Source organism: Sceloporus occidentalis, unplaced genomic scaffold, assembly GCF_023333645.1.
Source record: "Sceloporus occidentalis isolate IW3139 unplaced genomic scaffold, rSceOcc1.0.p SCAF_214, whole genome shotgun sequence".
Lineage (NCBI taxonomy): Eukaryota > Metazoa > Chordata > Lepidosauria > Squamata > Phrynosomatidae > Sceloporus > Sceloporus occidentalis.
This window is the reverse complement of record NW_028317194.1, coordinates 279,123-293,898: the sequence shown is the minus strand read 5'-3', so window position 1 is coordinate 293,898 and position 14,776 is coordinate 279,123. Positions and strand designations below refer to the sequence as shown.

Below are 14,776 nucleotides of genomic sequence, written 5' to 3'. Positions count from 1 at the left end.
TTAATTTGCTTCTGGTTTTTCTTCATCTGGTTTTTTCATCTGCTGGAGCTTGGCGTAGGAGATGGCGTCGCCCCTGTGAGACAGCGTAAGGACAGCCGGTCATTAAAAGGGAAGGGAAGCGCGGAACGAAGCACGACAGAATGTACATTTTTATTTACTATTATATATATATATATACAAAGCCTTACTTTTTGCCCAGGGCGGACAGGCCGTACAGCACTCCGGTCGCGAAGGCGATGGCGTTCCCGAAGAGAGTGGTCAGCGTGAAGCTGATAAAGATGGGGAACACGGCCATCCTGCGGTGAAGTAAGAAACACAAACGTTACAACGCAAGACGTCAGCGGGTGAATTCGGCCTCTCGGTCTCAAAAGCTTACACTCTTATAAAGGAGGTACGGATCATTTTCTCAGCAGAACTTAATATTTTGTGAATAGAGGACTCATTGGATGTCCCCTCTATAAATTATAGAAGAGAGACGCCATGTGTGTGTATGCAGCGCCCTCTACTGGAATATTAACGGTAATACTATTCCGGTGTATACAGCGCCTCTCTCATCCGTGTGACACGTGTACAGGCATGCGATACACGCATGAGCCCAATCGGTACGGCTACTGATTAACCAGACCGGACCGGACCAGGTAGGTATATCGCCTCCCGCATTAACCCCCCCCCCCCATACAAACTCTACTTCTGACCACTATGCGATAATTACGGAGCCTTCAAACGATCCGTGAGCGGAAAGCCAGGGGCGAGCGTCTGTAGGAGGGAAATAAATGAAGGAAAGACTCACGTGCAGTACAACGCGGCTTTGTGCCAGGGCTTCATCTTATCCGCTTTATTTCCCACCTTGTTGGCGAATTCGATGAACTGGCAGCAAAACGGAGCCTCGCAGAGAAACAGCAGCAAGGCATTTAACCTGAAAAGGATAAAAACAAAATATATATATATATATATATCAATATCCAAACAATAAATTATTGTAGTTTCCGGCTCCGGAAGAAACTCTGAAGGCTTTTTATTTTTCTTATTAATTAAACAAATAAATGTATTTCTTAAAAAAAAAAAAAAAAAAAAGTTTTTCTCCCCGTGGTGCACACCCCCCACACCGGCATTTTTCGAACATTCTGAGCTTTATCGTTCATTTGTCTCGTAACAAAAATTCGATAGTTGATTCCCGAACGCACGGATCTGATTCGCCGTTAAGGCAGATAACCGATATACTCACATCATCCACACGCCGGCGGCTATGTTCAGGGGGTTGATGGTGACGCAGTTCCACAGACCAGCAGCCGCGCATGCTAAAGAAAAAAAAAAATACATTCAATGTACTGTAGCATATCATTTACTGGGAGTGAGGTAGATAAGTAAAACAGCCACCCAGCAGAAGTGGTAGAGAATAATACAGTGAGGACATTTAAACATTTGATAAACGATTCTGTAACGGGAGAAAAATTTGTTTTTTCTCCCCCATTTTTTTAAAAAATATTAAATAAATAAGCGGAGATTAAAGGGTTATTAAAGGACGGATACAATGCAGGCGAAGCCCCAGCCTCTGAATTTTAATTGGCTTTGTGAGCTCCCACTCGCTCATTAAACTTGCATGGCCCTCTCCACATCCGATACCCCCGCTCTTCCCTGCTAGCGGCACGGGTGTCTCTGGGTATTATTCCCAAGTGAAACATCAGCTTGTGGCAGGAGGGGGGGGCTGTGGAGGAGAATATTGTGTTTCCAGCTAAACAGAGCGTTCTGTAGCCCGGCACATGATGGGAGTGGGACATTAACTCTCTCAGCCACGGACTCAGCAGAGTTTAAGAAGTGATGGCCAGCTGAGAATGATAGGACTCTGCCCTGCCAATGTCTCCCGAATAGGTGTTTAGATTTCTTGATCTGGGGTAAATAATAACAGAATATGCATACTTACAAACACCCCCGAGGACAGCGGCCCCCCGGCACAGCCAGCGGTACCACCAGGTCATGCCATCATCCTGAGCAGGGGCCGGCTCAGCCTCGGCTCCGGCTTCCACGCCCACAGCGCTCATCCCGGAGAGGAGTGGACCCGGGGCTGCTAGAGAATATTGGGCTGGGAATACCCCGGAATGCTCCAGAATACCCCACCGGTCACTGCCTCCGGGTTCTTGGCGGCCCCACTGGCTACTCTGGGGTCTCCATTCCCGGGCCCCTCGGATCTCAGCTGTCTCCGAGCTTTTGGGCACCCAGGGGCCAAGCAGTAAGCCTTATCTGTGGTATGTCTAAGCTCTCTCCCTGGCCTCAGCTGAGTGCAGACTCCTGTCTTCGGGGTTCCAGTTGAGTTCACACTCACAGGCCTCAGCTCAGTGCAGCCTCGAGTGCCGAGTTCGCACTCACAAGGCGCTGCCTCATGGGCCTCAGCTGAGGGAAGGCTCCTGTCTCCCCCGGCCTCAGTTGAATGCAGTCCCCAGCGCTGAGGTCACACTCCCAATGCGCTGGCTCGCTTCTCCAGCGCTAACTCTTCCAGAAGGGTTTGCGATGACAATAGACGTTTCCACGTCACTTACAGTCTCGCAGTGCATTGTGGGAGGGAATTATGGAGGCGGTGCTTTTGCATCACAGGGGGCCGTTGCCAGGTTACCCAGAGCAGCAGCTGCTAGTTGGCCTCGCCCCTTTTGTGTTGCATGGCTGAGGCTCTTCTGCTGCAATACAACTCCTGTCACCCCCAGCCAAGCACTGCCTGCGCATGATACCCGGCAGTGTGCAGGAGCAGGAGGGAATCGTGCTGCTCAAGGCTGCAAAATGTGAGGGAACAGGCCAGGGGCCCTGGCTGGGGCAGATAGGATTTGTAGTCCAGATTTTTCCCCCTTGGGACCAGATAGCTGCACCAAATACCTGCTGCGGAAGTAAACCTAGGGGATGATAGGAGTTGTAGAGATGACATCATATCCCAACACTCAGCATTATAATCACAGAGACCAGATATGACATCATACCGCAGAGCTCATCGAACGTAGAAGCTTTAAGAATTTTTTTACTTAAAGGTGAGGAGTGATTTCCGTCTTTTTTAATTTCACGCTAATTCGCCTCATTTTTTTTCAGGCTTCAGGGTTGATGAAGCCTCATTCATTACAGCGACGTTTCCATGGTGCAGAGAGACCCCCCCTCCCAGTGGCTGGGTCACCATGGTGATGATTATAGTCTGGATGAGGGGGGGGTCACCATTTGTTGACCTTGCGCATAACCCCCAGCATCTCCAGGATACCCATCCTGAGGGCATCGCCGAACGCAGGACCACCTGCCCACCATACCTTTTACAGCCGGCTTGTGCTGGTCTGCAGAGTGTGGCCACGTGGGACCCGGGCCGGTACCGAACGACCAGAGATCTCCCCAATTGGTCCATGATCCCTGCTGCCCCCCCCCCCAGCAGGACTGTGGGGTAACTACGCAGAACTGGGCACGAGAGGGGTGCTTTGCGGAGCATCCAACGTCCCACCGCTCAGCAGCAAACGTAAGATGTGGAAAGCAATAAAGGATCCGAGCGAATTACAAACACAGACGCTCTAAAAACTTAATTCCCGGAATAACACTGTCATTTATTTTATGTATTTTATAAATTTTTAAAGCTGATTTAACCATAAATAGGATTATAGAAAACGTACATTAAAGTCAAAGGTACCGTCCCACCTACCCAGATGAATAATATACATTAAATCGCCCCCCCCCCCGACCAAACCACCTCCGGAGGAAAGTATTTAATCATCAGGTATTTTTCTCCGTTTGTATTTTTGTTGGACCCCATTGTGACACGAGGAGATTCATTGGTTGAAAGTCTTTGTTTCTGTAGAAGCAGAAAATGCTCCGCCGCTTTTAATTCTGGGCCCAGTACTGAGCGCGGAAGCTGACTCTTTCTTCAGAGAAGTCCCCGTGAAATTCAATTTCTGCCTGGCTCCCCGCGGACTCCCAGAAGAACAAGTGGGTTCCGTAAAACACTTTAGATCCTAATGTTTTCAAATCGCGAATCTGAACGGTAAATGAGAGTTTATTCAGAGACTGCAATCGGAATCATAGCTCCTAAAATAAATCGTTTTCCACCATAAAAACGGTTACATTTTATGAGACTTGGGTATTTGGATTTGTACACATTTAACCCCTTAATGACAAAGCCCGTACATGTATTAGTTTTCGATTGTAAAAGTCCCTCTGAATTAAAGTCCGAACCAAAGGAGCAGGAAACCGCATTCTTTGTCCGAAAGCAAATGGACATTGATTTCTCTAGAATCGTCGCACTCAGCAGGACTGTATGATGGGCCAACAGGACATTGAAATGGTAGAACATCACAGATAGTTTGGACTAAAAACCTACTTTGCAAATCAAAGGACTCACCAGAATGTAACTGGAGTGCGTCTTGTTGCCCTGCGTGTCCAGGTCCATGTACAAAGCGTGAATGGCAATTGTGAACCTAGGAGGCACATCAATGAAGATACGACACGCAGGAGTCCCCTCCTCTGTCCAGGCCAGCACCGGATTCTGTACGGTTCCCTGCGTTCCGAAAAGCTGGACGTCGCAGTCTTCAAAACACACAGAAGAAGAAGACTTCTTTATGAGAACATTCTGTACCTTCTACACTCTCCTTATTACTTTAGAGAGTAATTAGGTACCTCTAGAGTGGTTCTGCGTGGCTGGTACGCTCCAGTACTTAAGCAGCACTCCGTTCCCCGGGCTGGTCTGCCGCTGCCTCACCGTCAGAGTATTGGATTTGGAGTCCAGGGTCACCCCGGACAGCCGGACGCATTTTTTCTGCCACATGGTCCTGCTTAGAAACAGCAGCAGCTCTCCTGCGAGGAACGGACACATAAGTTCACGACGTGGCGGTTTACGTGGCACCGTAATATCTAAAACAACTCTGCTCCCCCCGGGATAAATGGCTACCAAAGCGACTGTCTTAACCAACATTCCAAAATTCTATACGCTTGAGCCACGATGTCTCGAGCCACATCCTATGCAGAGTATATCACGGAATTTCTGTAGGAATAAAGACTCGCCGTGTTTAAGGTACAAACCAGCGGTGCAGTTGAGGGAGCTGGAAAGCACCTTAACAAAGATGACTTCTCCTAGTGGACGGCCGATGGAGAACATGCAGTCGGACTTGGTGAAACCTGTAGTGTTCACCACTCCTGCGGAGTTTAGGAATTGCTGTCCGCAGATACCTGGGGGAGACATCTTCAGTAAGACACAAGGGCTCTATCATGGGTTAGTAAATTATTTAGGGTTTGAGGGACATGGACATTATTGAGGAGGTAGGAGGACATTCGATCTTTGTGCGGAAAAGCTACTTATACATAACTGTGCCCATCCTCCTTCATATTGTCTGGTTTTGGCCCAGGCATCTGGTAAGCTGGGATAACCGCGGCTTTGTGTTGAGACTTCGTGGAGGGAAGACTTGATTCTTGTGTTACTGCCGTGAACGTCGGTGTCACCCGTGGCTCCGGTGTCTGTGTGTCTCGTCGGCAGGGATCACTGGAGCAGCCTCTCATAGTGATGGGTTTGGCAGCATGTCCGCAGAAGACGGGGCTCACCTGCTGGCGAGTCTTCAGGTTAAGGCATAAATTCTGGCGTCTCTGGATCCCATTTCCACAGGCAGCTGAACACTGTGCGGGAAGATAAGGATAGACTACAATACAAGTACTGATGGCCTCTCCATGACTTTCAGAAATTCTTTCTCTCACAAATATTTACATTGTATGCCTTTGTCAAACGACTGTAGCGCTTACCTGGCCCCAGGGACCAACGTCCCATGAGAAAAAGCAGTTGGTGACCACGCAAGGGATGATTGAAGGAGGTTTCTCATGAAAAGGACAGGCTGTCGCGTTCACCTCGATATCAGTCCCGGCTACTCTTTGCACACAGACCACACTTTGCGTGGAAGTGCCATATCCGCAAGCGGAGGAGCACTGGCCGGTCTGTGTCACCTGCCACCTACAAAAAAGATGGATAATTCTCTCTGGAGGTTTATAATAATTTAGTTCCCTAAACCAAAGGTGGGTGAAACACTTTTGAAATGTTACGCTACATCACGTAAGTAATAGAGCTCCAGCAGATTAAAATTGACCATACGCAACACTGACACATGGTCAGAACTGCCAGCACAGAAGGAGAAGAGAGCCCTGCTCTTCAGAGGTTACAGTAGTTGAGTGGGTATGAGGCAGAAGGCGAAGTGCTGTCTCCTTACTCACTGAAGAAGCAGACATCGTACCTAGGTGGGCATGGCTGTTCGTTGCAGGACTCCTGCCCTTGTTGATGTGGTAGATGCTGGCATTCTGTATCCTCAACAATTTGCTCCTTGCTGTCTCCTTCATTGTGGTCTCGGACACAGTAGAAAATTCTCTGTAAAATGCCCCCACCGCAGCTGACGCTGCAAGAACTTCTCTTGTAGCTCCACCTGCCAGAGAAATCAAACAATAGCAAGGAGTCATTATTACCCCCATATCATCCCGTAGTAGTTTGTAGGACCATGGCCCTGGCAAAATGGAACTTGGGACACCAACGCCTTTCAACCCACACTTGAAACTTTTCAAAATATTCTCAGTGCATCGTTTCCATAGTAAATTATTGAAACCAAATTGCAAAGTGGACCGTTTCATTTCATAAGGTCGTTGAGCTTTCTGGACCCCATAGAACTAACTGGCAGCCAGGCCACCAGACATTACCGGACAGGGCAGGGCTGAGTTCCGCATGTTCTGGTGTCACTCGGACGGGGACTCCTGCTGCATTTGGCATGAGGAAGACGACGCGACTTCTCATTTTCCCTTCTCACGCAGAAGACCTCAAGTTGGATTTTCGCTCCTCCGCAGGTCACGGGGCAAGGGATCAGCTCCCTCACCTCCCAGCTGCGTTAACAAAGAAATAAGAGATTAGTTACAGGGCTCAACAATCAATGATCAAATTTCAACTTAGACGTGAACTTACCTTGGGGGGCAGCTTTGGGGGTAACAGGGATTCCAGTGCTTTTCCGGCTTCAACGTTTGGTTACAATTTTTCTCCGATGTTTCTTCTTTTGTGTGAAAATCAACGCAAATGTAGCGGAGTTCTGCTATTCCTGAATGCGGAGATATAGTTTAGCGTGTAGGGTTATTTATTCATGTATTTGTAAATACAATTAAGAATCGTCGTGTAATTTATTATTTAGTAAATCAAGCCCTGAGATCGATGGGTGAGGTTTACCTGAGCCGCAGGTAACTGAACATTGACCCAGTACAGGACTCCACACAAAAATCCCCATCTCCTTCTCAAAAGGGGTATTTAGCAGTGAAGAGTTATCATTCAGTCCCGTTAACTGCCCGGTAACAGTGGATATCTGGTTAGGACAGAAAAAGGTGGATTGATTAATTAATAATATAAAATAGATTATTAGATTGATCTAACAGAACCTTGTTTTCTTTTTCTGAGCATTAAATGGAATTCAGTATGACCAAAATTAATTGGCTTGATGACCATTAAAATTTCCAGCAAGAAGTCATGCACAAAAAAAGCTAAAACATACACAAATAAACATGACGATCATGGAACTCTAGATAAGATAAAGGTTTCATATTCCAAAATCCTTTAGAAGTACTCACCGTCTCCCAGCCCACTGGACAGACGCTGACCACGCATTTTACCAGAGTCAGTGGCTTCTCTTGCCCAAAACACTGAGAATCCTCAACCAACGTGTCCAAACCGCCTTGAGACTGAATACAGGAGACGTTTCTCAAAGCCAAACCAGATCCGCACACTGCTGAGCACAGACCCGGCTCCGACACTTCCCACCTGCAACGAGGAATGGTCCCGAGCTGATATGACATGTCCTTTCAATGGTCACCTGTGTCAATTCACTTACTTATTAAGGGTGATACCTGGCTGGACAGGGTTCCAAACCACAGGTGGAGAAGCTCTTGGGTCTTTGAGAATGGGAACAATGTCCGTCAGACAGAACGGTTTCTGTGTCATGTTGTTTGCTAATACATTGAATGGTTAAGAGCATCACTCCTCCACCACAAGTCACTGAGCATGGAGAGGACTCCTTCACTACCCACCTATAACACAAGACACTTGGAGAACATCCATGCAAAGACACCTCGAGACAGTTGAGGTCAATATGTCTTATTCTAGCTAGAACACAGTTCCTATAATTCTCAGTGATCATCTGGGGACAAATGGGACAATGTAAACCCTTGCTGTAGAACCATAGATTCAAAGTCACTAACCTGGGTGGGCATGGGTCCCCTCCGCAGGGCTCCTGTGTTGAGTTGGGGTACACAGATTCAGCACAGAGCTCGGACTGAACCAGCCGTTGGAGTGTTAGCTCTTTGCACTGATACTCCACCTGCTGAAAACCTGGGAGAGGAAAAAGAGATGTCAGATATTATTCATTCATACACAATAAATCATATACTGTGAGCCTTTGCAGTTCGGTCTAATAATTACTTGGATACTTTGTTTATTAAGCTTAACCCTAAATAATTCTGGTTGTCCCTGTCTCACCTCCTCCGCAGCTAGAAGAACAAGGTCCTCTTACAGCGGACCATGCATAACTCTCACGGCTCTTCTTAGGAATGCAGTAGCTGAACGAGATATCTGGATTTGTGACCTCTCCATATTCCTGTCCGTACTTTCTGTAAACCTATCCAGAAACATATGTTGTAACTAGATATCTGCTATACATCAAGGGTCAAGTATGTCTTCAAGAGCACCAAATAACATCCATTGGCCACCAAAATGGCTCATGCCTTAGGACCAGGATCCCGAGAAGGATCTTCTGATTTCTACATCAGTAATAAGACAACTTTAACCAAAGTTTAAATAGACAAGTCAGCAAGAAAAAGCCAAGTGCAGCTAAATAATGTTACAAGTGACATGAAACATCTTAGATCTCACCTGAATCTCGATTTCTTCAGTAGTAGGACCATCAATATGGATTTCTTCTCGATGTGGCAGCTTGTCTGAGGTCAGAGTCAATCTATATTCTATCCTCCGGTCTTCCAGGACAGAGGGGTATGTGACGTTTAGAGAAATTTTCCCCCTTCCAGCAACCAGGTATGCGCCTTTCTTCTTTACAGCTGAGCAAAAAAAAGTTTGTAATTTCTTTATTTACCGCACTATTCTTTCTCTAATTAGTGAGAATTTGAGAAGATGTTCCTCTACACAATCCAATGGCATGGTCAAGGAGTAGGACACACGGGAACAAACCGCCGCTGTGCGCACGAATATATCGGTTCATTCTGAAATAGAATGTTCATGCTTACCTAAATGTGTAAACAAAGGCTTTTGGTTGTTCACCTGGATTGCCACTGAGCCAACAGGAACAGTCAGGAAGGTGACGTACCCTATGGCACATTTAGATACAATAAGAATCTCTAGGATAGAGAAATGCCTTCTTCACATTTTTGGACCTCATATAACTCTGTGAATGATGAGGGGTTTTTTCCAAAATACCCAAATCCACATACCGGTCTATACTGACTCACCTCCTGCCTTTCCTTCAGAGAACTGGCCGTTGACTATGCCGCATGTGCTATTGTCTCCTCCGCAGACCCCGCACTGGTCAACCTCCATTCCAGAGTCCATCACACCGTCACAGCCAAATGCCTGGGTGAGAAGAACTTATGAAAGCTTGTCCTGATCCTAAAATGACCTTGTTTGAGTTGGATGAAAGTTTAGCTCCTAAGGGGTCTCAAAAAACGGTGTCTTAGTCTTAATCCTTAAAACGAGTGTCTCATCTTGTACATACTAGAGCAGAATGAACAATATTCTAGCAGGCAGACTGTGAAAGAGAAGAGTCTTTCCTCACCTTGCAGATCCCGGATACACACAGGCTGAGTGCCGCATCCGTCCCAGCACTTGGCTCACAGCGAGTGCCATCGGTAAAATGGTCCCCCCGTGCCACCATGAAGTTCTTCCCTTGGGCCCGACACAGATGCTGACACAGAGAGTCACCTGATTAACAGACGAGCGCAGCTTTAAGAGCAACATTTTACGTGACATCTAGAGTAATTCTAGAAGAATATATACTCTAACATGAAAAAATATAGATTGAAAAGAAGAAATTGTGATGGTCAAGGCACGTTAAAAAAAAGAAGTATTAATAAATCCGTCATGAATTATGGGTCCTGGGCCATTACTCTTTTGGGGTTACCTGTTTTGGTCTTTGTGGCTTAGTTCTGTTTTTAGGAGGTAAAGATCCTATCACAATATGTCCTCACCATATGCAAAGCCAACAGCTGACGTCCACTTGTAGAAGCTGGGGATCCCAAGGGCAAGGTGAAGGGGTTCAGTGTCTGTGGCGGAGCATTGTTCATTCATGAAGTCCAACTGAGATGTCACACAAGCCTGTAAAGAAAAAATAAAAGGATAGGGTACTGGTCATACCAGAACTACCCTAAGGAGCTAGTATGTAGGGTGATTTCATACTCACATGAGTATTACACATCTCAGCTTGTACATGGGGTCCTTCACAATCATGACCTCCAAACGCAGGCCTACAGGGAAAATGATGGCAAATAATCAGGCAAATATAACGCCAAACACAAGGTGCTTTCAGAAGCTCGGGGTATAATGCAAGCGTGTGTTCCAAAAAGTAGTTGTCACAGAACACATGGTAGAATTCCTCATGGGCGGTTCTTGTGAGCTCTGATATCACTTCCAATCAAGGACACAGATGAGGTCAACATGAGTGGTGATCCAGACAGTGGCCACCAAGAATCACATTGAAGCACAGTCCGACAAGCCCTACACACTTGGAAAATCAACCCATGGAACATCTTAACATTACTTGGCGTAGTTTTTTGTTTTGGGATGTGTTCTTTTTATCATTTGAGTACTTAATATATTTTTCATCCCTTTGACTATACCATTGGCCATTTTGCTTGACACTGGTGGTGTTCATTGGTCTTCAGTTTCCATCAAAAAGACATTGAACATACAATTCAGGCTTAGTACCGAGGCATGTGTTTCTACCCTCCCCCACTAACGGACGCTCATTAACCCACCTAGGGTTGTTACATTGTCTTTTTCTGGTCACCACACCACCTCCGCAGCTTCTGGAGCAGGAGGAGAAAGAAGACCAACTGGACCAGGCTCCATGGACAACCGCCACGGGATTCAGCTCCTCTAAGGAGCTACAGCGACCCTTGTGGCACCACTGAACAAGAAAGAACTTATTAACACATACATATATCGGGAATGATCACATAGAAACATCCCCTATCTTCATGGATCTTATCTTTCTTATGTACTGATTGTTGGATTTTTTATATGATAATTAAGCTCAGGAAGTGATCCCTTTTTTTCTTCCAATGGTTCCGTCACACTCTAGAATTAGGGTAGAAAGCATTTTGTGAATGGTCCATCAAAACCCACCTTGTTCTCCCCACATTCTGTGCCATCGAGAAGAGGAACCAGGATGCGGGTGCAAGTGCTTCGGTCCTCTTGGCTCGGGTGGCAGGAGAGGACGCTGCATGTGTCCTATGGAAAAAAATATAAAAAAATATTAAGGTTTATTAATACTCATCACTGTTAAGTAATTTTGAAACAACTTAAATTAAGCAGAAAGGTCTCACTACCAGCTCACATTGTTAAAAATATGTTGAAAGTTTGAAAACGGTAACATCTCCCTACCAGGTCATTTCTGGAGAAGGTGCATGCGAGGGCTGAGCTTCCAAAAGCAATCTGACATTGTTCATCCGCTCCGTAGTATAGACCAGGCTTCCAGGTGGGGATACTTCCCTCCATTGCCGGCAGGTCATTAATACAGCTTGCTTGTCCGCTACTGTTGGGTGGTTGAAGGGAAGGCAAATGGACTGTATTAGAATAATTACAGAAGATTCCCAGCAGCGATGAACAAATCACACAACTTCCAAGTGCCATGTTTATTTGTCTAGTTCGCCTTTGTGTCTTAAATCCCTGAGCACCTCTTTCCTTCCCCAATGCCCCTCTTTTCTAGGAGGCCAGAATGTTTGCTGGGTATGAGGGTATGGTAGGGTTCTACAGCCCTAAAAACCTTTATGTGTTTATTTGTGTACCTTGGAATACTACCTGAGGAACTTAAGGAACTGTTCCCTACTGCACTCGGACCACGTCAGATGGACGCTGTTGTGGTTTTCCTCTGGTGCCATGATAGTCCCATCCCCAGTGCAGCTATTATCCGTTCCATCATGGCTTATTCCGAAACTATGACAAGTGAAAAGACCAACAATCAGTTCTGGGAACCCCAACAGTTCCGATAGAGAAATGATCATGGCGTTATTTTAACTTCCTTCCTAAACAATACACATAGAGGAATATTTTTCTCTCTTTTTTTAATAATTTTCTTTCCAAAATATAAGTATTAGAATAATTTTATATTTTATTTTGTGGCTTAATAAATTTAACCTTTAAGTATAATGTTTTTGGATCCGCAAAGGATGTATTACTTAATTCCGCAGCCAGTTACAATGTTTATCCTTATTTGTATACATTCCATAAGTGGTATGAAATAATTCTAGTTATTCCTCTTTCCGTGGATTGCCACCATCAACCCACGATGTCCCTGTATTTACCTGTGCCCAATCTCATGAGCAATGGTGATCCCAAGGTCAAACCCAGTGTCTTTAGTGATGACGCAACTCCAAAAAGAGGAGCACGCTCCACCAAGCTGAGTGACACCTCGAAGGGTCCTCTCCCCATTAGTGAGGTCAAACCTTGGGTAAAACAAACATTGGAAGGAGGTGTTTTTAGTTTTCAGTTTAAACTACATTTCACTGGTTTTCATTTAAGGTATTTGTTTCTCCCCCTAGTTTACCCAACAACAGAGGGGTCTCTATTCACCTTGTCACATAAAGAATGAGGTCGGCGTGAAGCGGGTCTGTATCATCGGACGGGTTCACTGTCTTGCTCCATTCACATACACTCACCAGGGAAGAGTTGATGTCACGGCTGATCTTAATATCTGCCTGGAGAGATAACAATGGTTACTATCTATGTACACTATATGGACATTACACCCATAGGTACTTTACACCAACAGGTACTTTGATGACATCATATTCTAAATACATAGACATTAATATGGAATTGGTCTCTTCTTTGCAGCTATAATGGATTCCACTCTTCTGGGAAGGATTTCCACAAAGATTTTGGGGAGTTTCTGTGGGAATTTGGCCCATTCACCCAGTAGAGCATTTGTGAGGTCAGGCACTGATGATGGACGAGACGCTCGGCTCACAATCTCTTTTCCAGTTCATCCCAAAGGTGTTCGATGGGGTTGAAGTCAGGGATCTGTGCGGCCGGTCAAGTCCCCCCCCCCCCAAATGAATTTCTGTACAGCTACGTTAGGTACCGTTTTCCCTTCTTTGTTTTACCTGGGGTTCGGGCAGGATGATCATCTTCACCAAATGGACTCGAAAAGGGGCTCCGAGTGAGACATCTCTCAGCAGCTCTGTGCCCTGTAACCATAATGGACAATAAGGACCACAGGTTAAAAAGGGGGGAGAAGTTTTAGGGGTGTTATTGAAAGAACGACAAGTAAGTAAAATCAGTCTTGTAGTTTGTAATTGTTACATTAGATAACCATAATAATTCTACCAATTTCCAAAAATGTATTAAATGTCAAATCGGTGACGTAAAGCGCTGGTCATATCATAAATATCTACAAGGTCTCACAATATTAAGGTTGGTGAGGATGTATCTCTCCGTGTCTTCCTGGTGGAACTGGTACACGTCATGACCTACAACCACCAAGAGTTCCAAGTGCTTCATCTCAGCAACTGCTCGTTTCTTCAGTCGGACGGGCGATGACCCTGCAAACAGAGGATGATGGAAAGGTTTAAAGCTCTCATAGTCTGGAACCCACAATAGAATTTGCAGGAACATGAGTCCAGGCAGGCAGGTTCTTTGTTCAGATGGCCAGAAACAACTTTAGGACCAGAAGCTCTTTGAGCCATGTCCTTCTGAGCCATGTCCTCTCTCTGAGCCATGCATGTCCTCTTTCTGAGCCATATTCTAACCAACCTGAAGCTTTGGCTTCCACTTTTAGAGGTCTTATGCACCATAGAGGAAATATTTTGTACATAACTTTATGGGATCTATTACAGCCAACATAGCTCTTCTGATGGGGAAGCTCCTTAGGGCTCCTCATAGAATCCATCTGGGCGCTTCTCATGCTTGGTGAAAGCTGAATGGCAATTGTGGGTTTTGAATGAACTACTCGCTGTCAAGTTAATTTGGTAGATTTTAGAAAACATTGTTGCTTATATTGTAGAAAGATGTTTAGTTCCTCACCTCTGTGAGTTGGTGGAGAGAATCCAGCCTGGAAGAGCAGATAAGGAGAAGGAAATTCCTGCCTCTTGGACCATATCAAATGCTTCTTTTTCACCGGCTGGATAAAAAGCTGGTTCCCTTCTTCCGTAACAAAGCCCCGCTGAATAAGGGTAAAAACATTCAAGATTAGAACAAAAAATGAAAAAAATCATATAAAAAAAACTCAGATTTTAACCTCAGACTTTTCTTATGTATAGAAAACATGAACTTTGCAACAACAATTGCACAGAAAAGCACAGTTTCAATAAAGTGTTGATATTTATAATTTATTTTAAAGATATTTATAAAAACGACTTTAGATTCTGGCCAATTTTTGTAGATGTTCTCCTCGACAATACATTATTTCTAGAAATAGTCAATTTTTATTGAGTTCACTGCATTTATTGTAATCTCACTAAGCCAGAGTAGATGGGACTCACCAGCTCTCCTTGACAATACGTGATGACTGATTTGGCCCCCGCCGGCTGAAGTATG

The 14,776-nt window shown here is 45.4% G+C and overlaps 2 protein-coding genes across 2 annotated transcripts; both read right to left on the bottom strand.

The window, feature by feature from the left end:
* Nucleotides 1–2,039, bottom strand: LOC149277423 (calcium channel flower homolog). The gene is made up of 5 exons (XM_089502880.1): nt 1,922–2,039; nt 1,226–1,298; nt 791–916; nt 189–296; nt 1–73 (listed from the first exon to the last, which is right to left on the bottom strand). The coding sequence occupies exons 1-5, from the start codon at nt 2,037–2,039 to the stop codon at nt 1–3; spliced, it is 498 nt and encodes a 165-aa protein (XP_089359006.1).
* A 1,798-nt stretch (nt 2,040–3,837) lies between these two features.
* Nucleotides 3,838–13,774, bottom strand: ADAMTS13 (ADAM metallopeptidase with thrombospondin type 1 motif 13). Its single transcript, XM_089502879.1, has 28 exons — nt 13,646–13,774; nt 13,345–13,428; nt 12,812–12,936; nt 12,544–12,684; nt 12,041–12,175; nt 11,624–11,774; nt 11,366–11,470; nt 10,996–11,147; nt 10,422–10,485; nt 10,210–10,336; nt 9,798–9,943; nt 9,475–9,595; nt 9,253–9,333; nt 8,885–9,066; nt 8,492–8,630; nt 8,215–8,344; nt 7,864–7,908; nt 7,588–7,777; nt 7,193–7,325; nt 6,938–7,067; nt 6,679–6,858; nt 6,225–6,410; nt 5,743–5,947; nt 5,428–5,619; nt 5,032–5,191; nt 4,630–4,806; nt 4,355–4,539; nt 3,838–3,990 (listed from the first exon to the last, which is right to left on the bottom strand). The coding sequence occupies exons 1-28, from the start codon at nt 13,739–13,741 to the stop codon at nt 3,838–3,840; spliced, it is 3,915 nt and encodes a 1,304-aa protein (XP_089359005.1). The 5' UTR covers nt 13,742–13,774.
* Nucleotides 13,775–14,776: the final 1,002 nt, after the last annotated feature.